This window comes from Lonchura striata, chromosome 4A (assembly GCF_050655825.1).
Source record: "Lonchura striata isolate lonStrDom1 chromosome 4A, ASM5065582v1, whole genome shotgun sequence".
Taxonomy (NCBI): Eukaryota; Metazoa; Chordata; class Aves; order Passeriformes; family Estrildidae; genus Lonchura; species Lonchura striata.
Genome location: NC_140742.1, coordinates 2,769,309 through 2,794,405, shown reverse-complemented (window position 1 = coordinate 2,794,405; position 25,097 = coordinate 2,769,309). Strand labels below are relative to the sequence as shown.

The 25,097-nt window shown below is 39.2% G+C and overlaps 1 protein-coding gene across 5 annotated transcripts in view; it reads left to right on the top strand.

Annotated features, from left to right (window-relative positions):
* Window positions 1-25,097, top strand: part of PCDH11X (protocadherin 11 X-linked) — a 433,677-nt gene that overhangs the window by 38,605 nt on the left and 369,975 nt on the right. For all 5 annotated transcript variants that reach the window (XM_077786474.2, XM_077786472.2, XM_085570454.1 and 2 more), the window contains one exon: window positions 5,063-5,646. In XM_077786474.2, the coding sequence (XP_077642600.2) occupies window positions 5,107-5,646 (540 nt within the window). In that variant the 5' untranslated portion in view covers window positions 5,063-5,106. The remainder of the gene's footprint in view (window positions 1-5,062; window positions 5,647-25,097) is intronic.

Here is a 25,097-nt window from a genome sequence, read left to right as displayed (position 1 = left end):
ACACCCCAGGGAAACAATTCTCCAAACACATTCCGCATAGGAAAAAACAAGGAGCAGAAATAGAAATTGTTTTCTCTTTCATTTCTCTCTGTGCACCTCTGTGAATAATCTTGAGAGGGAAAAATGTGTTGTCACAGTCTTGGTTTGTTTATGGCAACCAAAAACACCCCAACCCAACAACCAAAACCTAAAACATTAAAAACTTACAGCATCAAAACTTTCCCACTTTGAGATAAAGCTGAAATCCACATCAGCATGGTCCAAGGATTCAAATCCTGTCAGTGGGCACTTTGGAGGGAGCCCAGTGATGTGGAAGAATTGCAAATAGCTGGCTCGTCAGTGAAATAATGTAATAATCGTGGTCTTGAGTGGCAGATGGAGCTGTGTCATGGGGATCTTTTGCTCTGAGAAGCACCATTTTAATACAGGGATTTAAATACTCCTGTTTAAGGAGCCCACGGTGGATTAGCAGCAAATGAAAAGGATATGATATTGAAAAAGTGTGGTGTGCTAGCTAAATTTGTCCAAGTAATTAAAATAGGTTCAGGAATATAAAGATAAGAATGGGAGTGAAATTTTCAGGATTTCTTCTCTACTATGATTTTAATAATTGGATATTGATGTAGCTTTAGACTTCAATATTCCTAATTTTTAAAAATATTATATCTTTTTCTTTGAACTTGATATGGCAGTTACAAAACATCACCACAGCATGTTTCTTCTACTCTACTTCAAATCTGAATCCAAGTATCAAGAAATGGTGCTGTGTTTCTAATCTGGACACCCTTTACAACTTTTCTAAGATCCTCTTAAGGAAGAAATAACAAGTTCCGTAATAAGGTAAAGGCTCAGGTGGGACCAGATGGAGCCTTGTGTATAAGGAACAGATTTAGATTTTACCTTCACATCCTGCTCCATTATGTGGTTGCAGCTTTTATATTCTACTTTTCAAGGTATGATTTGACAGCTGCTAAATGACGAGAATAATGAACAGTGCTAATATTTGAATTACACCATTAATATTTGGTGTATTGGACAAAAAAGCAGGTACTTTTGAGTGCATAGACATCCAGATGAAGAAAAGCAATTTTAAACTTTTTTTCCCCTCCTCCCCTCCATCTTGTCCATCTGGGCCATTTGCCTTCCTAGTTGGGAAGTCAGCAGCACAGACAGTGATGCATTCTCTTGAAAGCTGGGAAAATGGCTTGGCAAGCTTCATGTCACCTTCTGTTAAACAATTTGATTTGTTCTTAATTTTTTTTTTTTTTTAACCTCTTCAAAAGCGTGAGCGAGTGCTGGAACCCATAAAAAGTCCTTTAGACTTGGGCTGCTCTGTTCAGCCTCCTGGACTTTTGTGTTTGCTGAGTGTTCCAGGCTGGAGCAGCCTGATTTCAGAAATGCCTGGAAGGTGCCTCTTGCTCCTGTTCTGTGCACTGCTGTTGCCATAGTATCCCTATCAGAGCTATGGCACAAATGACAGGCAACGTACAGTTATGGCTTTATAAATAGGATTCTGGAAGAGCAACACTTTCCTCTCAACATAAGATATTTTATTCTATAGCCAAGCAGCAAACTTGTGTCACGTTGGGATTTTTTTTCTCCTTAAAGGCCTACAGCTCTGGAGCAGAGCTTCAAAACTGTTACTAGAATTATTTCGAAAGAAAAAAAAAACCCACAATTAAAAAAAAAAATGTATTGTACAGAAGTTCAAGCATTTAAAATAATTGTTGGTTGTTTTTTCCTGCTAAGCTAACACTGTCTACTACATGTCTGTACCCTTTTGTCACTCAGGAAAATCTGTGACAGCAAAAGTGACCACAAAATTCACGCTAGCATTTATCTAACGTGGTTTATAAGTGTGCCGTGCTGTTTTTTCACGCTTTGAAGTATTTTCTTTACTATGACACAAGAAGAATTTCAACAGCCTCAAACTTGGTTTATAGTGAGTAAAAGTATGCATGAGAATGCAATGCCAAGTTCCACCCTGCAGTTTTCCTTACAAAACTCTTTGAGTCCTGCTGTTGTTATTTTATAATCCCTGGAAACTCCACTGCAGATGAAACTGGGGTTAAAGGCTTATAATTTAGTTTGAATATAAAGTATCTCCTGGCATGATCTCAACTTTCAGAACTGATTCAGGAATATTGTTGATGAACTCTCTAGATTGTTCAATTTATGTACTCATTCTCATATTGCTTTAAAAAAATTCTTTAATGCATTTATTTGGATGATTTATATACCTGTTTATACAATATTTTTACATCATTATCATTTATAAGCAATACTTTCATCAGCATTGCCATATAAGAATTTGGGATAGAGGCGAGGATTTGGTTTATATTTATGGTTGGTGTTGGGTTTTTTCCTTTCCTACCCTCAGAAATGTAAATTTAAATTATTATTCATTAAACATCAGGATTTGAAGGGTATTATAACCCTGTTGTGTTATTTTTCATTTTAATTCGTAATAGAGAGGAAGAAGTAGCAAAATAATTCCTTCTAGTATGCAGAAAACATGCAACCATTCTCATTTTTCTTTTTTTTTTTTTTTTTTAGGGAAGCATTTAAATAGAAACCTTTTACTGTAACCTATACATTTTTATTTGTGTTTTCCATAGGAAACAATGTAAATGCATTTATTTCAGTAATAATGGATGCAAAGATGTGCTTTCCTGAAATAAAGTCTCTCTGCAGGTCAAATGTACGTGGGCAATTGCCTGTACGATGACAATTGCTGGAGCTGCAGTTAAAGAGATGCAGTTTATAAATCAAATAATAAGTTATAAATATATTTACATTATTTATTGTATATCTATAATAGATCTGTATAATATATTTTTACGATATAATATTAAATATATATTATACATTATATATTTATATTACATAATGAGTTAATAAAGCAAATAATAATCAATTAATAAATCAAATTATAACAGCCAAACTAATCCACTTGTACAGTATCACCAAGTCATTCACTGGGCTCACACTGCTACCATGGTGTTACCATAATGGTCATCAGGAGCTGCTGCTGATTTTCTTATTTGCATATTTAGAATGTGATGTTTTAATGTTTTATAGAAGGCTGTTGGTCCATTGCTTCACTCTGGGCACCTGGCTGGTGCTGCTCTGGGTGCTGTGAATCCCTGAAGTCCAGTGATAAATCAGGGAATTCCTGAAATGCCATCCCCTTGTCAGCCATCCCAGGATCACTGAATTACTCAGGGAGCAAAGCCTTTTTCCCTAAGTGGGGACTTGCAGCACTTTTATTTCATGTATAATCATGAAAATGGTGTTGTTTTCTCCTTTGGTGCAATCATGAAGCCAGAAAATCATGAAGCCAAACAAAGCTGCCCAGTTGGTGCTGACCTGGGGATCCACCTTGCAGATGGAGTTGGAATGTTCTGTGTCTGTCACTGCCTTCCAACCCAAAGCAGTTTGCAGTGTTTAAATAGAAATATTAATTGTTCCTGACCTGTTTCACTGCAAAATCAAAGCTTTAGTCTAAATTTCCCTGCAAGTGGCACTGCTGAAGGCAGTAACTAACAGGCAGAGGCAATTACTGGCACCAGGGATTTCTTCAACCACTGCAACTTGATCTGCAGAAGTAAATCAATCTTTGCTATGACAGGGAGAATAAAATGAGAAGAGACAGGAAACAGAATTACACTTTTACCTGCACAGTAAGAAGAATGTAGATGTGTTGGCACATATTTGAAACAGATGCTAACCTAAGATTTCATTTACAAGAAAACTCACTTTACATGGAACTCTTGAACATTTACCTTAGAGAAATGCTATCCCAGCAGATCCTAAATTTTCGGAATGGCAGAATTATGTGAAGATTAGGCACATATTCTATACATGGAGTTCAAGAGAGTGATTTATCTTTGAAAAATTCTTGGCTGAAGGCTGTATGCAGCTGCACAGATACCTGTGTGTACCTGAAAATCCTCCTATTCCACTTCCATCTTTCTCGAGGCTGTTAAGAACCTCAAGGCAAGAATATATTGTTATTCAGAAACCAGCTTGGAAAGTATATAGATTTTTACAACAGGTTTGTATCTCCTCCTAAAGGTGGTGGTGTTCCAGAGTACTGTGAACAGGCATCACCAAATTTAAAATTGTACAAAATTTCTTGCAATTCACTAGACAGATTTCCACACATTGTTGGCTGAAGCTTACCAGACTCCATTTGGATAATAACATTTTCTTGCCAGTTTAAGCTCCTGAATTAAAAATATCCAGATTTCTTTGTTGTTGTTAACAAACATTACATAATTATGTCAGTGCAAAACTTAGGGGGAGAATTAAGACAAGTGTTCTTCTATTCCCATATCTAAGCAAGAGGTATAAAAAGATCTGGTTCTCAGCAGATGGTTGCTTGCAAACTTCTTGCCTACTTTTTTCTTAGGAAGCAGAAAAAAATGAGGACAATGTGGCAGAGAGATCAAAGGAAGACATTTTCCTGAGGAGCAAAGGAAAATCTCATGCTGGAAATAGGGGATTCCTGTACTTATTTCTTCATTTAACATGATCCAGCCCTAAAATTCTTACCTTAGTATTCAGTTAAGAGTTTCAAGTAAAAAGTTGTGCAAGAAATTTTATACATATTTAGGAAGGATGGAGTCAAATGTGACTTCACTGTCGCTATAGGACACGTGAAGGCACGATGTGAGCCGCTGCTATTGCAAGGTGAAAAAGAGGAAGTTTATTTTCTGACTCCAGTATTTATACTTTTCCAAAGGTGACAGTGGATTGGAGGGTGAATGTGCCATCTCTCCAATGACATTGGACAAACTACTAGTACATCAAATTTCTCTGCCTCTATGGAGGAATGCAAAACAATAGATTGTTTACAGGAAGTTGTGTGAGAAAGTTCTCTACAAGAATATAAACTCAGAAAGCTTTAAAAAATTTTAAGAATCAGGGTAACACTTCACTAATGAGGCTTTCAGTCAGTTCACATTGTTGTAGCAGGAAAGGAGCTCCTTTAGCTCTTATCTCTTTGGGAACACAATATTCTCTGACTTTTAAAGGCTTTTCCTCTCCCTTTTCCCAGCTACTCCTGGCGTTCTACACGAATACTCATTAGTCATTCTGGAGATGGACTTGCTGTCTGGAACCTACCTCTTGGCAGTCCTGTTGGCCTGCATCGTGTTCCAATCTGGCGCCCAGGAGAAGAATTACACCGTGCGGGAAGAGCTGCCGGAAAATGTCCTCATTGGCAACCTGCTCAAGGATCTCAACCTAACGCTGGACCCCGACGTGCCCCTGTCCTCCCCGCTGCAGTTCAAGCTCGTCTACAAGACCGGGGACGTGCCCCTGGTGAGGGTGGAGGAGAACACCGGGGAGATCTTCACGGCTGCCAACCGCATCGACCGCGAGAAGCTGTGCGCCGGCATCTTCAGCGAGAACCGCTGCTTCTACGAGGTGGAGGTGGCCGTGCTGCCCGACGAGGTCTTCAGACTGGTCAAGATCAGGTTCCTGATCGAGGATATAAATGACAACGCCCCCCTTTTCCCCTCGACAGTTATTAACATCTCTATCCCTGAGAACACGGCCATTAATTCCCGCTATTCCGTCCCGTCTGCCATCGACCCGGACATCGGCGTGAACGGAATCCAGCATTATGAGCTCCTCAAGGTGGGTTTCTTTCATCCTTCTCCGTTGCTGTGTGTGTCACTGTCCTCCCACAAGTGTTGCCAGTCCTCGCCAACCCGTCAGAAACCCCAAGCTGTGTGCTGCACGCAGTCACAGGCAGCCAAAGCTGTGAACTGCAGTTGTGGTGGGGTGCAGGTCCGTGTGAGAGTGTGAATCCACAGCCCTGAGTGCGTTCTGTGCATCCCATCCCCGCTCCGTGGGAAGCTGTTTATGTGCCTGTGTAACAGTGTGAGGAAACATCCCCACCTCCATGAGCTCTGCACCAGCATTCAGTGTTTGTACACTTTGGCTGACAGTCTTCCTGGACCATTAAATACGTGTCCTTATTGCCCCTGACACGACAGTGCCAAGCGCAGAAATGTTCTGTGCTGGGTTTATGCCCCTGTTTTTATGGAGGCATTCTTTATTCATGCCTCTCCTGCACTACTGATGTACTGGAGCAGTAGAACTTGGCCCAGAAGTTGATGTGATGCTCAGCTGTGTATTGATGAGCTTTTCCAGAGGGAAGGAGTCTGTTTGTCAGAGCAGCTTTGTAATGTCTGGGCAGGAGCAGCTCCAAATGTGCAAGGAGAGCAGTGCCAGTGACCTTGTAAGAGCAGATATTTCAAATTCTTGCTGCTTTTATTCTTTCTAGCAACTAACAGGGGAACTGGGATTAGGGAACGGAAGAATAACATAAACATGTGATGTTTATATAAACAAGAGTGTGTGATTGCTAAATAAAAGATCAGTTTCGTTTGAGCTTACTGAAACAAACTTAAGAACAGGAAAGAAACTTACCCTGAAATGTTGTGGGGGAAGCTGAAATTGCTCTTAGTTCCTTTGATTTGGAAGAGGGAACTATTTTGTGGTTTGGCTGCTTAGCCAGCAATCTGACCCTCCTTACTGCCAGAAGAATATAGATTATATTATCCAATATATTGCTTGACTGACTGGATAGCTGATATTTGCTGATACCAGTACATACGAGCAATTTAATAAAAAATAAAGCTCTGCCTTTTTTTAGCTCTTTTAAATTGCTTGGAAGTAATTGTGGCAGTGTGGGTGCTAAGGAGTGATAAAGACATAAAAATCTCTTTCAGGAAACTGCATCCCACTGGGCATTTCTGGCCAGCTATCAAAAAAAAAATGTATGTATAAAAGATCCCACACCTATCTGTCTGCTCTCATGGAATTTAAAACTTTCCAAGAATTTACTATGATGTTTGAAGTCTTTGCTGTAAGCTCTTTAAAACTTTTCATAGGTTATAGGAGAGCAGGTACATCTACATATGTGGATTTTGTTTGGGTTTTTTTAGCTAGGTAAGCAGAAGCACCCAGTAGGGCAGAGTGCTTTTTATGTGGCATATTCAATGAGGTTTTGGGGAATGAATAATAGCATATTAAATAAATAACAGTAAGGAGTAGAAAATAATGAAAAAGCCAGGGTTATAAACAAAATGGGGCAAAATAATACCCAGTCTTAACAGAGAAATGTGAGTTATCTGACAGAAAAGTGCTGTTAGAAAACTGCAGAAAGTGGCAAAATCAGAGTTCCTGGCCTGATGAGCAACAGTTCAGATGCCCACAATAACAGTCTTGTTCTGTGAGCTTATGTGTGGCCTGTGCATTCAGAGGGAGAATGCACCAGATCAGCAGGGTGGGAGCACATTTGTGTCACACGAGTGGGAGCTCATCTGAAACCCAGCCTGCAGCTCTGCCCAGGGCACAGGGCTTGGCTGGAGATGCAGGGCAACAGGAAAGGGTCTGCCTGAGAGAGCTTTCACCAAGCACATCAAATTATTTCATTTTTAATTAGGGAAAAAAACAGAATAAAAAAGGACGTGTTACGTGTTTATCCAAGTGTCTCTGAAAAAACTGCTTCTGCCACATAATGGAAAGGAAGGTGGTGAGGTTGAACACACACTGGTATGGGCTGGAAGTTCTGAAATCTTGTGCTGCATGTGCTGCAAACAAAGTAATTTGTGAAATCACAGCCCTATAGGCAGATCTTCTGAAAGAATTAATTGCATTTTTCTCTTGAATGCCTGTTGGTCAGGTGTTTTTTGAATTATGGATCTGCCGCCTTTAAATGAGCCAGCAATTTCACATACCTTGGAAATGATCTGTAAAAACCAAAAGGAAGTTTCTGACAGCCAGACACCATTTGGAATAGTATTTCCAGATGTTATTCTACTGGTAATTTTCAGAATGTTAATATCAATCAAAAAATGGATTAAAAAAAAATCAACCCAAACAGTAGAAATAAAAGATTCTGGTGAGCAGTCAGGAAATACAGCCAGTATTTCTTACAGCAGGGGAGGTCCAGGAAAATAATTAGAGGGATTAAGCACCTTTCCTATGAGGAAAGGGTGAAAAAATTTGGATTCTTCAGCCTGGAGAAAAGAAGCTGCAGTGACCTTATTGAGGCCTTTCAGTACCTGGAGGGGCTGCAAGAGGAATTTTGGACAAGGTCTGGAGAGACAGGACTGGGGGAGAGGTTTTGTTCTGACAGAAAGTCAATTTAAATTGGATATTGGGAAGAAATCCTTCCCTGTGAGGGTGGCACAGAGAAGCCCCTGGATCCCTGGAGGTGTCCAAGGATGGGGCTTGGAGCAGCCTGGGACAGTGGAAGGTGTCCCTGCCATGGCAGGGGGTGGAAGCAGGGGATTTTTAGGGTTCCTTCCAATGCAAACCACCTTGGGGTTTGTGATATCCAGAGAAGGGGAAGGCTGTGGGGATGGGGAAGGGAAGGAAGAGTGGGCAGTGCTGGAGCTCCAGGAGGAGGTGGCAGGACAGGCACACGCTGCCTTTCCTCCCCGGATGAGCTCTGTGCAGAGCCCTGCTCTGCCTCTTGCTGGGGGCTCTGAATGTGCTGAGATCTTCTGGAGTGTTGATTTTCCTTCCTTTTACAGGCAGCACACAGAGGGGACTGCAGCACAGGGAACGGAGCAGCATGGCCTAGCAGGGCTAGAGTTTTAGGAAGGAATTTTGGGAAGCACCTGGTAGAACATGGGTGGGCAGGGCAGCTTGGAGGTGGCAGAGGAGTGGCGGGTGGTGGGATGTGGAAATTCACTTCATAGAAGCAGAAAAGATGATGTTTTAGTGAAGGTGCAGCAACAGAGTGAAATGCTCTGTATTTTGGACAGAAAGGAATCAAAAATTGACAAATTGTGAAATGAAGAGAAAGATTTTCAGTTGTAGTTGGCTTTTGACACGAACTCAGCCAAGATTTTCTCATTGCCGGTGTGAAGCCAGGCCTATTTTGCCTGAAAATATGTAGATAGAGACTTTGTCTATAAAGAATTCTAAAAAATAGGGAACTTCTCAGTAGGAACTCAGCTGACCCCCTGATAGGTATTTAACACATTTTCAGCACCTCTGTAGCTTTTGGGAAGGTAACAGTCATGTGTTATAATATTTCCTCACTTTGTTACACTTGCCTTCCTGCCCCTCTCACCGGCTGTGGAAAAGTTTGCATATCAATTTTGTATTTGGTTTCCTTTGCAAACTAGATAAGAAATTATAAAGTCTTTAAATTAAATTACACTTCTTTTTTTTTTTTCTTTTTCTTCTTATTTTTTAAAAAATATTATTTTCTCATTAAAACCCCTTAAAACAGCAGAAAACAAAACTTTGCAAAGAAATATGTCCTTGTATTTTGGATTCAGTGGAAGCTTCGTAAAGCAGGATTTGATTTATTTAAAACAAGACAGTGCTTTAATTACCACACTGATTAACACTAATTTTTTGCCTGCCTGCCTTTTACCAAGGTGTACCTGAATAGAAAATAACTTCTTTATATGTAACTGATTCATGGTGCCTCATCCTCAGAACTTTCTGTGGCTCTGATTTTCTCGACCCTGTTTGAAACACATGAACTCTAAAAAGACAACAGTTTTGCTGTTAATAGAAAGAGGAGACAGTCACGCAGAGCTTCTTGCTGTTCCCAAAGCTGCTGTGCATGGCATTATAAAAGATTGTGTTTCTCTGCTGAGATGCCCCAAGGTGACCATAGAGGGAGTGACATTAAGGTTTCACATGATAAACAGTGTTTGCTGTGAACGAGGGGAGGAGGGAGAACTTAGATATTATTTAACAATAGAAGAAAAATTCATTTGGGATGAGAAATAGCTGGGCTGGGGAAGAGGATGGCATAACACTGATGGTGGGAGCTGGTAGGTGCAGCTAAGACAAGAAATAAATGGCCAGATGGAAACCCAACCATTTTTGTCTCAGCTGAGATAACTACTGTAAGTATAAATGGGGAATGATAGGGAAAAAAGAGCTGGGCATTCATAAATAGAAGTGGTTTGTGAAAACAGTGGGATGCAAGAGCAAATTGTGCATTGAAACCTTGATAAACAGTGATTTCTGATTGGGGATGAAGCTAAAAATCCTAATGTTCTGCTTTAACCCAGGGGGCAGCCCAGCCTACAGGGTTTTGTTCACCTCCTCAGGGCAGTCCCATTGTTTACAGACTGCCATAAAATGTTCATTGTGTGGGGCAGTGCCACCACGCTGCCATAAATACTGCTTGCTGTTGTTGATTACACTGTTCCAGCACACTTACATCTGAGCTCAAGGCAAGCTGATATTTAGTATTACCTATTAATACACTTCATATTTATAGGTGCCACAGGCCTCTGCTTTGACTGCAAAGATTTTAGTGTGAAGCATTTCTTTGTTCTCCTAGATGTTATAAAGGCCAGCTGGCTCAGAACAGGCTTTGCATTGAAAAGAACTCTCACAAGTGCATGTTTTAAATAATATTTTAATAAATTGATTGCTTAGCATTTCTTGTCAGCTAGGTAGACCATGTACACTAGAAGTTGCAGAGGTGCAACAAGAACATTTTCTTCTGTGAGCTGATCCTGTGTGCTAATATTTTCTTCCTTTAATCCTTTGCAGTCTGGGGGAAATTAGATTGGTGTTGCTGTTCCATTACTCTTACCTGCTACAGTAATGTTGCTGTATTTACTATCAGAAGCAGCTGGTGCATCCCTTCTAGAATAATATGATAATCTCTTTGTAGCTGTCAGTGCATACCTCTGTAGTCTGACAAAATAGATTCCTGCTCAGCCTTGCCTCTGATGAGGAGAGTTTCATCTCGCTGCTCTAGATCATCTTTGTGATGCCTTTCAATAGAAGATATCCCCTTTTTCTGATACAGTTTGTCAATTCCATGACCCATGGAAGATGGAAATCACAGCTCTTCATCATACTTCAAGCATCATATTTCATGTTTGCAACTGGTTATTTCTGAGCCTCGCAGCAGTCTTGGGTCAAGTAACTCATATCACTGTCAAGATCAAGAGTGTTTTATGTAGAAATAAGTCTAGGAAGGTAGTTGGAATTATGGACTGGGTCTAGATTTGTATTTAAATGTGTATCAGAAAGTCATATTAATGAAATCTTTGTTGATAATCCTGTGGTAAGCAGGGATACAAATATAAAAGTCAAAAGCTGTGAGAGTGGAGGAGGCCAGCAACCTTCCTCTGGTCTGTTTGTTTTTAATGCTGCACCTGCACATGTTTTTAATGTGCTGGGGCTCAGTGCACAGAGAAAAAACAAGACAGAATGGTTGATGTCCCTGCAAACTCAGTGCACAGTGACACAAACTTTGATTTTCTCATCACCAGGTCATCCTCGCTGCCCCAAACACGAGCTGCCTGGACCTCTCCTTCCTCTCCTTTTCTGGGCTGTCATTCCACCCAGTGGGAGCCAGGGCAGCCCCCCTCCCCTGCCCTCCCAAACCATGTCCCATGGTTTAATTCCCACACTGGAATTAATGTGGATTAAATGAACGTGGGTGATCCTCTGGGAGGGCTTTGGCAGCATCACAGGGCAGGGCAGTGCTTTACTGGCCCTTTCAGGAGGTCACAGGAAGCCTGGGGTGGTTATTGCCAACATCTGCAGTCTGTGAAAAATCTGCCAACACAGAGATTGTAAACAGATATTTACAAATATTGCCAGGTCTTACTGAATATTGTAGTTAAACACTAATACAAATAAGGAATTTCAACATAATTTTTCTTTCTTTTTCTACTAATCAAAAACTATTTGTGAATCTTTTGTAACCCTCTAATAGCAAAAATATTCTTGCACTTTCTGATTTTTTTTTTTTTATTGGCAACCCTTTCTAGTAATTGTGTAAGAGAAATATTGCTGATAGGACAATGGCTATTCAAGATTCTGAGACATATATATTCAGGAAAATGAGTGATTCAGATAGGAGACCTCTTGACTTCCTCATAGACAAGAACAAGATTTTTTCATGATTTCTCTCTTCTCATTCAGGAAACATTAGTTGTTCAGTGACATTTCAAGACTAATTGCTACAAAAATGAAATTACACTCATATTGATGTTACAGATAACAACAATAGTACTCAGGTGCCTGAGACTGAGAAATTATGTACAACCAGATCCCTGATCTGACAGTGCTTATAGACAAGGTGAAAAATGTTGAAAAAGCATTTGAGAGTTGTTTATTTTTTAATTATTTTGGGTTTCTTTTCCTTCTCGCTGTCATGTGGCTTAGACTAAAATTTTAAGTTTCTGCTTGGAGAGGGGATGGTTTGTTTTTCTTGTTTCACAATCCTCTGGAAAAATTCAAACCCCAGCTGGGTGTGATGGTGTGCAGCTGCTTTGGCAGAGGGGTTGGGGCAGATGATCTCCAGAGGTCCCTTCCCACCCACCCCTCTGTGGCTCCTCAGCACCATTTGCAGCCCAGGCTGACTCCCACCCTCATGGGATTAAACTACAGACTTTGGGGGTCAGTACTGTTTCTTCTTTCCCATTTTGTGTGCCAGCGTAGAAAGGGAACTTAATGAATTTAGGGAACTCAAAAATAGGTTTAGGATGTTTTTTTTTTTTTGCTTTGGAGTTGAGCTCCAGTCAAGCTCTAAGGCCACTCTCTAGTGCTGGTAATTTAATAAATAGGGAGAGCTGGACATGTTGTCTTTGCAAGGTAATTTTTAGCTGCCCTTTAAAAGAGAGGCTTCTTTTAGGCCAGACAGGCTGTCTTTTGAGTGGTACTTTTGTCCTGAGTCCACAGTGGGGGAATAGGTCAGACCCAAAACATCTTTCCCTTTTTCACTTGCTGATAGAAATTCAGTGTTTTGGTTAAAGTTAACACATGCTCATTTTTTTTTACATGGATGGTTCCCCCTGCATGCTTTTCTCCTGAGATGTGTTTAATTACCATCCGAAGTTTTTACATCATCTTTGCAAAATAAGTCTGTTTTCATTATTTTATGAAATACTTATTTTTAGCTGTAGCAGAAAATCCATCTTCTTCCAAATCCTCCACCCCGTTCGCTCATTTTTGCAATCCAAAATACCAAAGTTTATGATTCTTCAGGAAAGATTTTGTGCTAGAATAAAAATACTGCTAGAATAAAAATACTGCCCAGTGGTAACTTTTCCAGAGAGATCTGGACAGACAAGTGGTCATCTGTGAGCATTATTTTGAAAAAAAAGTCACTGGGTCTGAGCTTTAAAAGGGAAAACTGATTTGCATTCCTGCAGCTGTGGCTTGGTGTCAGTGAGGAGATAAAAGTCTGCTCCTGACTGGTGGTAGTGAGTCAGGAGTCAAGGTAATTGCCTCTTGTTGGTTGATACAAGGCTCCTTTAGGGTGGTTTATGGCACGATTGCTGTAAAACTGTCAGCTCCCCTTAGCCTGACGTCCCCTGGGGGATTGACTGAGGACTGGAGGAGAAAGTCTTGCTTCAGGCACAGCAAGTTCAGCGAGTTAGGGTGAGGGACAAGTTGGTGTCTCTTTCTGCATCCCAGGCTCTGATTTTCACCCGAGCTGTCAGGGAACAATCATACATAACTGAGCGTGTTTGGGAGTGGGGAGGATGATGGACTCGGGCTGCGAGGCACCGACCTGTCAAACGCAGAGCTCCACTTCATCTGTCTCGGCTGAACATCATCGTTTGCTCATGTCCAGACACATCACTTTTAGCTCCCATGTGCTTTCTGAGCTCACAGGGCTCAGCATTTGCTTACACAGTCCGTGTGTGTGGCAGCACAGAGGAAGGAGCATTTTCCCAACAGCCAGCGAGGAAACAATTATTTTAATTTATAAGAAATTGCTAATTACATGATCTATCCTGCTCTCTACTGACAACCCCAGTAAAAGCACTAAATACCCCTTCTAAATGGAATATGCTCTGGTTTGCATAGATGACTGATGTTGGAACTGCAAACCTGCAGTGACACATGAAGTTACAAAAGGTAATAAAAGTGCTGTCAGGACCAATTATGCTGCACCCTTAATTTTTCCCACTGTCTCAAAATCTACTATATTTTAAAGCTGTCATATTTTTGTACATCACAAAAGAAAGAGGTAGGAGCCTTTTTTCAAATGCCATAGCAGTATTGCCATGGTGTTGGGGCATTATTTTAACATATTCAGTGTGTTTATCTGTAAAGAGTGTTGCCTGTCTTTGGCCCTTATTTTTTATTTAAAGAATGGCCTGACACAGGTGTCTGAATTTCAGGCCATTTATTTATAAATTATGTTAGTGTATCTGCTTGATACACTGGTCCTCTTGTATACAACAGCATTTAAACTTTTTCTGGTAATTTTTGTAGTTAAGTCAACAATAGATGTCACCATCCAGGCAAGAAACATTTTAAAAACCATTATTTTTTTTGACCAAAATAAAAACAATTGTGACAAGTTCTTCAAGAGTATCAGCTAATGGTTACTGTATGTACTGTGAAAGTTCTTTGGATCCACTATAATTCTTGTTTCAGAATAACTTTGCAAGGATTACTTTTCTCTGCTTCCTTCACTTATTGTAATGGAGGCATCAATACATGGCCGACTTGTATTTTGGATGGCTGTCATGAGAAACCTTGAGTTAGATTTTCAGCAGATCCTAATATTATTCTGATCATTAAAAATTCCAAGTTTTTAAGGAATAGCTGTCTTTCTTCATGTGTACTTATGAGGTTGTCAAAAAATTCTATTTTCAAAATATTAAGTAAAGAAAAGAAAAATAAAAGGTGAATATTACTTGCAAAAGATTTTTCTTTTGTCCAACTCGCCTTTCTAATACTCACTTTTCATCCTATCTAGGGGGAATGAAGATTTGAAAATTTCCAATTCTTAGGATATGTTTTGAGAGTAGAACTAGTTTCAGTTTTTCATTATTTAAGTTGTCATAAAATATGCAATTAAAATATTAAAGTAACTTTTATAATAATAATATGTTCTTGACTTTATATTTACTTTAGGCTTTCTAATACTGGACTTTAGTAATAAAGATTTAAATATCCTAGCTGGTTTTTCCCCAGATACACTGTATAGAACAGTTCCTTCCATTTAAGAAGAAAAGCTATCAAGGAATATATTTAAATCAAGTATCAGCTACGGTTCGTGGCACTTGACTGCATTAGTACAGTTATTTTTATTCCTGAAGGAAAGGTGTATTGCAAAATAATTTATATTCTCTAACCCAGAAACATAATTGGTCTGAACACTTAAGTCCCGTGGAGCTTTTGAAGCTGGGACATGGAGCAAAGACTGTTTCAGACAATTCTGAAGAAACAAAAAGAAACATTGCTAGAAGAAATGAATTCTGAGTCATCAGCTCTCAGTATTGAAATACATTTTTTCCTCTCATTGTGCTGTAATTGCTGGCTCTATTAATGTGAAGTGTTCTTGCTTTGGTTATTGCTGATGTTCCAAAGTCGAATAATTGTAGTTTTTTTTCTGTGCTTTTTCAAGCAAATTTACATTTTCTGGGTTTTTTTTCCCCTCTTCTTTTTCTTTTGAGTCAGGATATTCCTCTGTGCTTTTCAGACTGGGATATTATATGGCTTTTTCACTGGGAGAATACATTTTCCTTTTTAACCTAACCCCAGCCATATAATTTTCATCCTCATTTCCATTAGGGTTTTTCAAGATAATTTATTGCAGCAGATTTAAAGGTATAAACAAAGGAGTAACTTCTATTTTGTTCCTCATCCTCTTTCCCATCTAATAGCAAAAATAGTACTCTGGCACTTACACATGACTTTTTTGTCAATTAGTTTTTATTGGGAACTATTGTGAATACCATCATTTAAAAGTCAGTCTTAAAAATAGAGCCTAAAATAGAACACTGATAGAACTTTCCAATCACCTTTTATTGTTTTACAACAGATGGTTTCACACTTTTACTGTTTTACATAAATAAAGTATTCATCCATGATGAATATCCAAGATACTTACAGTGCTCATACATTATCAGAACTCGAATGAGTTCCTGGAAGTTTCCTGGAACTGCTGCTTCTTTGTAAGATTCTACATTAATGCTGATTTCTAAATTCTGAGGTAGTCCATCCCTTCCCTCATAAAAACCTTTCATTTGAATAATTCAAACCTTCAACTGCCAGCATCATCCAGAGCTTGGCAATGAAGTTCAGTGCCTAAGTGGACCTTTGGCAAAGCTAAGGAGAAAAACCTGTTAGTGTGTGTGTGTGTCTGTTTTAATATCTGTTTTAATATCTGCTTCTGAGATTTTTATTGTCTGGTTTTTGAAGTGCATTATGTGAAGATGTTGTGACCTTTGCTGGACACCTTAATTTATCATCTGAACTGGACTTTGGTTTTCTTTGCTTGTCTCTGTTTCTAAAGCCTGCAGCTTCCTCACGAGGGGAAGAGGAGGGGCAGGCACTGATTTCTGGGCTGACCCAAATATGGCCTGGCAGGATAAAATTGAATTTCTCTGACCTTGAATCTGTCACTAACATTTGATGTCAGATCCTTGGGAACAATCAGAATATCTTTCCAAGCCATTCCTGAGCTTCAGCCAGTTTGAGGCTCTCAGATTTCTTGCCCAGCAGTTGTGATTCTAATATTCTTATCTGTTTTTTGTTTTTTTGTTTTTTTTTCCCATATGTGTAGTTGCAGTGGTATTTTGTATCTTGTAAAAATTCTAGATTTTAAAATTTGAGCGTTTAGACTATTGTCAGAGTTTTAGACACTACATTTTGTGATGATCACTTATTTTAATTTCTGCTTACATCAGTCCACTGGCGGTATTCTTATACCATGAAAACAGCATTTTGGATGCAGTGATAAAACACTTCAAATTTATTATTTAACTTTAAAAAGCATACAGTTTTATAGGCTCATGGAGGAGCTGAGAAACTGTGCGAAGACATTTTTCACTAATATCCATGGGCATTGTATTACATTAAAGAGAAATAAAATTAATTTGTTTCTATTTAAAATGTGTATATGCTTGAGGCAAGGTGGGAAGTAAAGCCCAGAGATACAATCAGAACTTGTTCTGCTGCCCAGTGGCAGAAAACTTTGCAACACTAGAAATATGGTTTTCTCCTAAGTTTTCTTATGTTCAGGAACTGGAAGAACAGTCAAGCCTTCTTCAGAAGTGGATTTACTTTTGTTGAATTAAAACATTGTGTGGTTTTTATTGATTAACTTTAATAACAACTTCAAAATCATTTGATGATGGAGTGTATGATTCAGGGCTCCAGCTGGCTGAAAATCTCTGTCCCAGGCTTGGAACCTTTCACAGTCAGTGAAGTTTGTGGCTCTTAAAATCCTATCTTAACATCCAGGGCACTGGAAGAAGTGGCAAAAATATCAGTCTCAGCAGCCTTGTAATATTCAGATAATACTGCAAGAGTTCCTGCAAACAGGAGTGAAGTCTTTCAGAATCTATTTTGAATATTGTTTTAAATTCAATGGCACATTTGTCACAGCAGAGCATATGCTTCAGGCTACTAAATTTCACAAGCAAGGTAGCAAAGAAAAATCCTTTTTTGTTACTCATTGCCTCTAACAGAAACTTGAGTAACATTTATGCATGGTGGATTTTCCTCCCCTTTTTTTATATTTTTTTCTTTCCTTTGTGCATCTCTTGTGGAACAAGTCTGTCCATCAGGACAGGTTTTGGTAGCTTACATGGTGCTGATCAGGAGCTTTTGCTGTGATTTGGTTTGAACTGCTGACATCACTGCAGGCCAGGGGAGCAGAGCTGATGCTGCAGGGCTGTGTGCTGCCTGGATCTGGCATCACTGAGCTCAAGGTGCTTTATCTGGAGTGTTCCTGTGGCACGATGGCTTGGCTTTTCCTGCTGGGCACCTGTTGGAAATAATCAGATTGTGCCTAAGAGCATAATAAGGAAAATCTTGAATAATGCTGAGCCCTCTTGGAAGCTCCATGCCTTCAGCTGTCACAGTCACTTTCACTAATTTAGTTCTGGTTTGCTGTTTTGTTAAGGGCCATAATGCTGGATTTCAAAACAGATTTCACTTAATTTTACATTTCACAATGGGTGCTTCCACATATAACCACAGTAGGCCTTTTCTTATGTTACCAGTAAAGTTAATTGAGTGTGGAAGCAGAGCTTTGACTCTGTAGGTAGGATGCATAAAAAATTTAGTTTTATAGTGTCACCTTAGGATTTGAAGATAGTGCTCTATTTTGAATCCACATGACAACTGAACCTTGTTTTATTGTAGAAAGCAGTCCTGCAGATTTCTGTGAGCAAATTGACTCAATCCTGTCTTGGAGAGTACTTGTTTTGTGTTCTTTCAGTGTCTGTGAACCTGATGAATAATGACACATGTAGTATTTGGTAGAACATCCTAGGCATGTTTTAAAAATAGTAACAAGCCAAACTAAATCTTTGAATTCGGAATCAGCTGTTTGTTTATCTGACTGCTTCATCGACATAATAAATTGAATTTTTGCTCTTAGTTTAATACCTTAATATGCAAGAATCCTAACAATATGCTAAACCCTCTAAGATAAAGAAATAGAAAATAATTAAGTGTACAAATCAAAGTATATACAAAGTCTTTGTGTCTAAGTTGAACATTTCTTCAAGACAATTTAAGTTAAATTGTTTGAGCTGTGCTTTAAATTCCATGCTAATGGTCATTTTCCCAGGTGATGAACATGTTATAATAAAGTTTATTTCAGGATGAAATATTTTAATGGGTTGGGTTTGGTGGAATCACTTGTTCACATCACTTTTTTCGAAGGCTAAACTTCACATTGAATTTTTTTTTCCAGAGATGATACTAAGCCAGATGAAAGCTATGAACTCAAAATCTTCAATCTTCTTGGATTTTCCAAGGCCTTTGTCTCATGGTAACCAGCCCAATGGTGCACCCAACACTTTTCTGCTCTTACAACACATCTGCATTGATTTATTTTGGCTTTAGCTGACACTGAAGCTTAGAAAAGTAACCTACAAAACCTGTCAGGAGTTTTTATTTTATCCAAAGTGAAATCAATCACTCAATAAGTACTGCTGAACCTCATGCAAAGCACACTGAAGGGAATCAATGGAAATATTTTCTTTGGTTCCAGGTGGCCCACATAGCCTTAAAAATTAAGGACAGAGTTAAAATGCAAAGCCACATTCATAGTTAGTTTTTTCTTAGAAAGGCCTCTTGGCCTAAAAAAAGAAGGTTAAAAAAAGAACTTTGGTTTTCTCTACTATACTAAAAAAGGCATGTTGTGTTTGGTAATGGAATAAATATAAATAAAATAATGAAATTCACGTTGAATTATTGAGAGCGTGTTGCCATCCCAGAGGTGCTCCGTGTCCCATCCCTGTTCCTCTCCAGTGTGTGGCTTTGCTTTGCAGGCAGGATGGGTTCCCTGGCTCTGTGCTGGCTGTTTGACCAGGGGCTTTGGTCAGAGAGGCTCTGGGGAAGTTCTCAGCTCTGTTTGCCACCCTGGCACCTTCCTGCCTGCAATGGTGGCAGCAGCCCCAAAGCTCTTCATGGTTTTGGCTGAGGAAGAAGCCCCAGGTCCAATTTCTGTGTGTGCCTATTATGGAGCTTTATTGTACCACAAACAATATGTGAGCTGTTGTTTGGGAACATCTGTTGTAGGACGGTGATTGGATTAACCTCCAAAAATACTTTGTGTGCACCCAGACCTGGGAAAACTTGGGTTTTCCCTTTGACTCGGGTTATAAAAGCCATTACTGGGGAGAAATGGCCTCACCAACCTTTGTTTAATTTGCTTTTTCTGGAATAGCACGCTTTGTGAGAGGGCAGTCACGTTGCTAAATAACTCCTGAGCTGTGCTATTTATTCTGGCATTAACCTTGCTGACACCCCATCACTCCCCTTACTCCTCACATTTGCCCCTCTCTGCTTTTTTCCCCAAGAGTGGTGGGAGGGTTTGTCTCAGTTTATAATTTACTGGAGGACTCACATTACCAGGTGAGACTATTCTAGATCTCTGCAGCAATGGATATTGTATTTTCCTTCTGAAGCTGGTGTTCTTCATGCTTAAATATTGGCTTGCTGCGTTCTATGGTCTCATGGTTTTCTTTGCTTTCTTCCCCCTTTTGGAGGAAAAAAAATCCCTGCCCATTAGTTATAATTTTTAGTGTATATTCATAACTAAACTGCTATTAGGGAATATAAACAGTGAACAAAGACTGAGCAGAAAAGCTGGAATGAAATTATGAGTGTTTGGTGTTGCCATTGTAAACATGCCATTCTAATATTCTTAAATTTATTTTCTTTCTTGCAAATCAGTTTCATCAATTCCATCTCTGATTTTAAGACTGAGAAATACCTCAAGTGCATTCAATTAGAGTGAAATTGGAGTTTTATTTTTGTTTTTAGAAAGGAATATATTCTTGAGTTAAACTATATATTGAAGTATAAATCTAATACACTTCTAAGATATTTTGATCCCAAACTCACAGGGAAGCATTTTCTCAGAATATAACTCATTAACTGGAAAGTCAGGACAATTTATTTGCTAGAACTTTCAATACACACAGGTAGCAAGAGATTTCTTCTCTCAGAATTGATTTTCAGACTCAAGTTGCTGCCTTACAGTAAGGAAATATTACTCCTTTTTTATCTTGCTCTTGTTCTTGTGAGTCAGATAAATAGAAGTCAGTAACATTGGAGGAGGAAGAAGTCAAGTTCCTGAGAAATCCAGCACCAGAAAATAAATTTTTGGTTTATCCCCTACACTCCTTGATCAGTATGGTGAAAAGACTTCTATTTAGTGAGTTTCAGAATTCTCTGGAGCTATTTTTAGTAGTGTCACTGTTTTCTCAGCCACCATTTCCCATTTATTACTCTGAAATTGCAGTATTATTTATTATCTTCCCATGTGCAGTGAAGTGGCATCTCGCACTTGCATACGTCACATACTTTTACAGTTTAATATGGGAGTCTCACTGCTATTTTCTGAGAGTAATAAAGAAAGGATAAGTTTTCATTCCTTGAAAAAGTATAGCTTTATTTCTTTCAAAAGCAAAACTGATCCTGTGGCAGTTAAATGTCATACTCACACACTCTTTCTTATTTTGATTTTTACAAAACCCTGCAGAGAGGAGGCCTTGAGAGAGGCTTATGATCAGGTCATTGCTGCAGTAGTTGTGACAGGTCGAGAATTCCTAAAGCCTGCTTGTGGAAGCTGGGGAAATCTGTCCCAAGTGGAGGATGTAAACACTTTTTTGTAGAGATTTTTTTCTAGCCCTATTATATTTTTGCCCACATGGGTTGTGAATTTTCTCCATTAAAGCTGTGGATTTTTTAATCAACATTCATAAAGCAGCGACACGTGGACATTGAAGTGCTGTCCCTGCACATGAAGGAATTTCTTTGTGTTTCTGGAGGTGTGGGGAGTTCCACGTGTGTGTGTGAGATGCTCCTGCTATTCAGATGGAAGATTGTCAGCAATTTTTCCTACAAGTGTAAGCATAAAGGGAAGAAGATAGAGTGATTTTGCTCCCAGCTGAACTTGAGCTTTAGAATGGTGTTAGGTCAAGGAAGACAATCTTGCTAAACAACTTGTTGGAAGAGCTGCAGCATCAGAGGTTAGAATATGGATTTTTCTAAATGAAGATGGCATGCATTTAACAATATCATACACCCTGAATTTGTGTGTGCATGTATGTATAGGAGGGACTGAGGTAATAACTATACATTAATTTAATGAATGTTGATTTGCAGATGTTTGCACTCCTTTGCAGCAAAGCAGAAGGATTCCAGGCTATTTTATATTTTGTTATCCCATTTCCCACAAACTGCATCCACACACACCCATTAACCCCAGTCTCCAGTGGAATCACTGTAAACTGGGGATGCTGCACAGCCCCTGTCTTGCTCTGATTTTTTAAAGATTTTCTAAAGCCTTCTGAGTTTACATTCTTGTAGCAAACTTTCTCACACACGTTCTGTAAATAACTTATTGTTTTTCATTCCTTCATACAGGCAGAGAGATTTAATGGACTAGTGGTTTATCCAGTGTCATTGGAGAGGTGGCACTGTCACCTTCCAATCCACTGTCGCCTTTAGAAAACTCTAAATGTTAGAACTAGAAAAAAATAAATTAGTCTTTTACTGTCATAATAGCAACAGCTAGCATCGTTCTTTCTCGTGTCCTGTAGTGACACCCCTGCTGTAGGGGAAGGAATTTTCAGAGCTGTCTGGGATGTTTGTATTTCACTGTACAAGTGGCTGCCAGGTTTAACCCCCTCCTGCCTGGCAGTGCTGATGTGCTCACCAGCAGCCTCACCCCTCACCAACAGCTGGCAGGGCTCACCAAGAGCTCCAAATGTGCCCCTGGGAGCTCAGGCAGAGCCTTTGGCTGTCGAGGCACAATGAGGTTGTGATTTAGGAGCTGTTCTGAGCAGCTGAACAGAATTGTTAGTGCTTTCCTCCAAAGGCACAGCGCTGCACTGGAGCCTTGTACTCATTTATTTCCCTTCCTCGCACATCCTCGCTTCTGTGCCTGCTCTCAGCTAGGAAATAGAGCAAATATGTAACTGTCACCTGGTATAATGCAAATATCAAAATGCACTTGTTGGCTGTATTGTTGCCTGATATAAATCCTATTTTCTTTTTCCCTTCATTATATATCTATAGGGAGTGAATCCAAAGGCAGAAACATCAGGTGTCTGGAGCTTTATCATGGGAATTCAGAGCAAAGCTCAAACATGTTTAATACCTTAATCTGAATATCCTCAGGGTGTTGAAAATGTAGCTTTTTGTTCAGGAGGATGTCTGTGAATATTTCTGAACAACTGTAATGGAGGAGATTAAGAGGGGAGGTTTCCTCCTTGGTTGTTACCTGCAGCTGTTGACCTCCTTGTTTTGGTCAAAGTGTCTCTAAATGAAAGAACTTCCCTTGAAGTTTTCAATTCTAAAGTTCAGCTCCTAAAGTTGCATTCTAATGGTTAGTTTCTGAAGTTTAAAATGCTGAAGTTTAATTTTAAACATGATTAGTAACTCAGAAGTGGCTGCCTTTTTCAGACTAGCTACAAACTTTGGACGATTGATAAAAGCGTCGCTGTACTTCAATTTCCCATCTTTAGTCAGTCTACAACTATTTATACAGTAGGAGTATTGTGAAAATAAATTTCTTACAGTTATGTGGTGCACCTGCATATTTTTCTGAAATATATAATTGTATGTTTGTTGTGCATTGTGAAAGACCATTCAAGTGATGGCCCAGTTCTTTGAAAGGAGTTTCTTGGGAATTTGGTGTCCTGTTAATGCAGCAATGTGGGTTCACCATTATTGCCACCCTAGTTTGTAGAGGAGGATGAAGTCAACTTCTATTAAAATAAATGATTCAGGTTTCTGGGTTTTTTTTAGTTTTAGTTGTCTTTGGTTTCTTTTTTTTTTTTTTAATTGTCATCCATGTTTAAAAAGATAAATTAGATTTAATTAAAAACCCGCAAACAACCCAACTTGAAACAACATTTCAAAGATGTGCTATGGAAAGAGAACTCTCTTTTTGTTCATGAAACCTGGTGCAGTCTTCAAAATGTGAAGTTCACAAGGTTACCAATTTTCAGCTCTGTCTGTTCTCTCCCTTGTAAAACTTGTGATTAAAAATATTAACACTTTGAAGTTAGGGAGTTTCAGGCTCACTTGAAGTGTAGACTGAAGAAATTAGGGCGGCAAAAAAAAGAAAATAATTCCAGAATATAGTATCGACTGCCCCTAATTGTTTCTCCTCAATGGAGAAATATGATCTAATAACATCTTCTGACAGTTGCATGCTAAAAATTGAGTAGGATGGAAAAATATTCCATCTCAGAGAGAACACATCTATTTTAGATCTACTTATCTTGGAAAATAAAGTAGACAATGTTTAGAACATGACAAGATTGAAAAAGACTCCTTAAAGAAGGGACCAACTCATCTGAACAGTTTAAGGAGACTCCATCAAATTATTAGGAATCTTAGAGTTTTGTAATAGTAACATAAAATTTATATTTCCAAGGAAGTCATTTCCTTGGGTAAACTTCCTAGCCTTTTTTTTTTCTTTTCTTTTTCAGAAAATCAGTATTAAATACATTGATTGTCCTCTTCTTCATTCCATGTTTTACTTTTGGCTGTTCCTTTCCAGCATCAAGTGGTTCATTATTACTCTTGTGTTCTATTGATCCCATAGACAGCGTTGTGCTTGCTCTTGTTTCATGGAACAAGAACAGTTTTTGTGTGGTTGTGTAAATGGAGAGAAATTCTGGTAGTGTTTTCCATTTGTAGGAGCTCTTATATAGGAGGAGGAAAAGTAGCAAGTTATGGTGTAGACATTGCTCATAATATGATCTCCTCATATGTAGGAATGGAGCTAATTAAGATTCTGAATGCAGAAAATGCACTTTAGGTTTATGCATAATTGGATGCTTACAAATCCTATTTTTACTGTGGTTCTGAACCTGAAAGTTCAGTTTATTCCAAGCTAAACTTTTTTATTGCTTCAAAGGAAACCAATGGAAACAGTGCCTGGCACTGACAGAAAACCATAAATTGAACAAAAGCCTTAAAAATCTTGGCCTACAAATTAAAAGGCTGCATTGCTTTGACAAAGAGAATGTTTCAAATCTGTAAGCAACTCTGCATCTGCTGAGGTCTGCATTATAAAAAATTCTTACCTTTTTAATGTTATTTTTCTCCTTTGAAGTTCTGCCACTCAGTTAACAAGGAAGCTGCTGCTCCTAATGACACTTATTTCCAGTAACTTTGGGTTGTAAGCTGTGGGATGTCATGAGAGGAGTGACTGTGGAGTCTTTAAGCAGGACAGCTGTCCAAAAAATGGTAATTTTCTAGAATGCGTGGACAGCAAATTGCACACTGGGTGAGTAATAGCAGACTTGGGACCTTTATTAGAGCTACACCACTTAGGCCAGTTTGGATCTGAGCTCACTCATATGCACCCATTACAGACACACAGATCCATTATTGCCTACCACGTGGAATATTCTGTGTTTAAGACATTAACTTGGCTGTGGCAATTCACAATTTCACAGCCAAAGCGTCGCCTTGGAAAGAAAACCGCGAGTTTGGTTTTCAGCTTTTACAGAAAAGTTGTCCACCGTGGAACTGTGTGGTCTGTTCTCCTGTATGCAGAACTGAAGTTGGGCTGCTGTGCTCCCTCTCTGCTGACAGACAGCACAGCCACGGAGCAGTTCCATATGGCT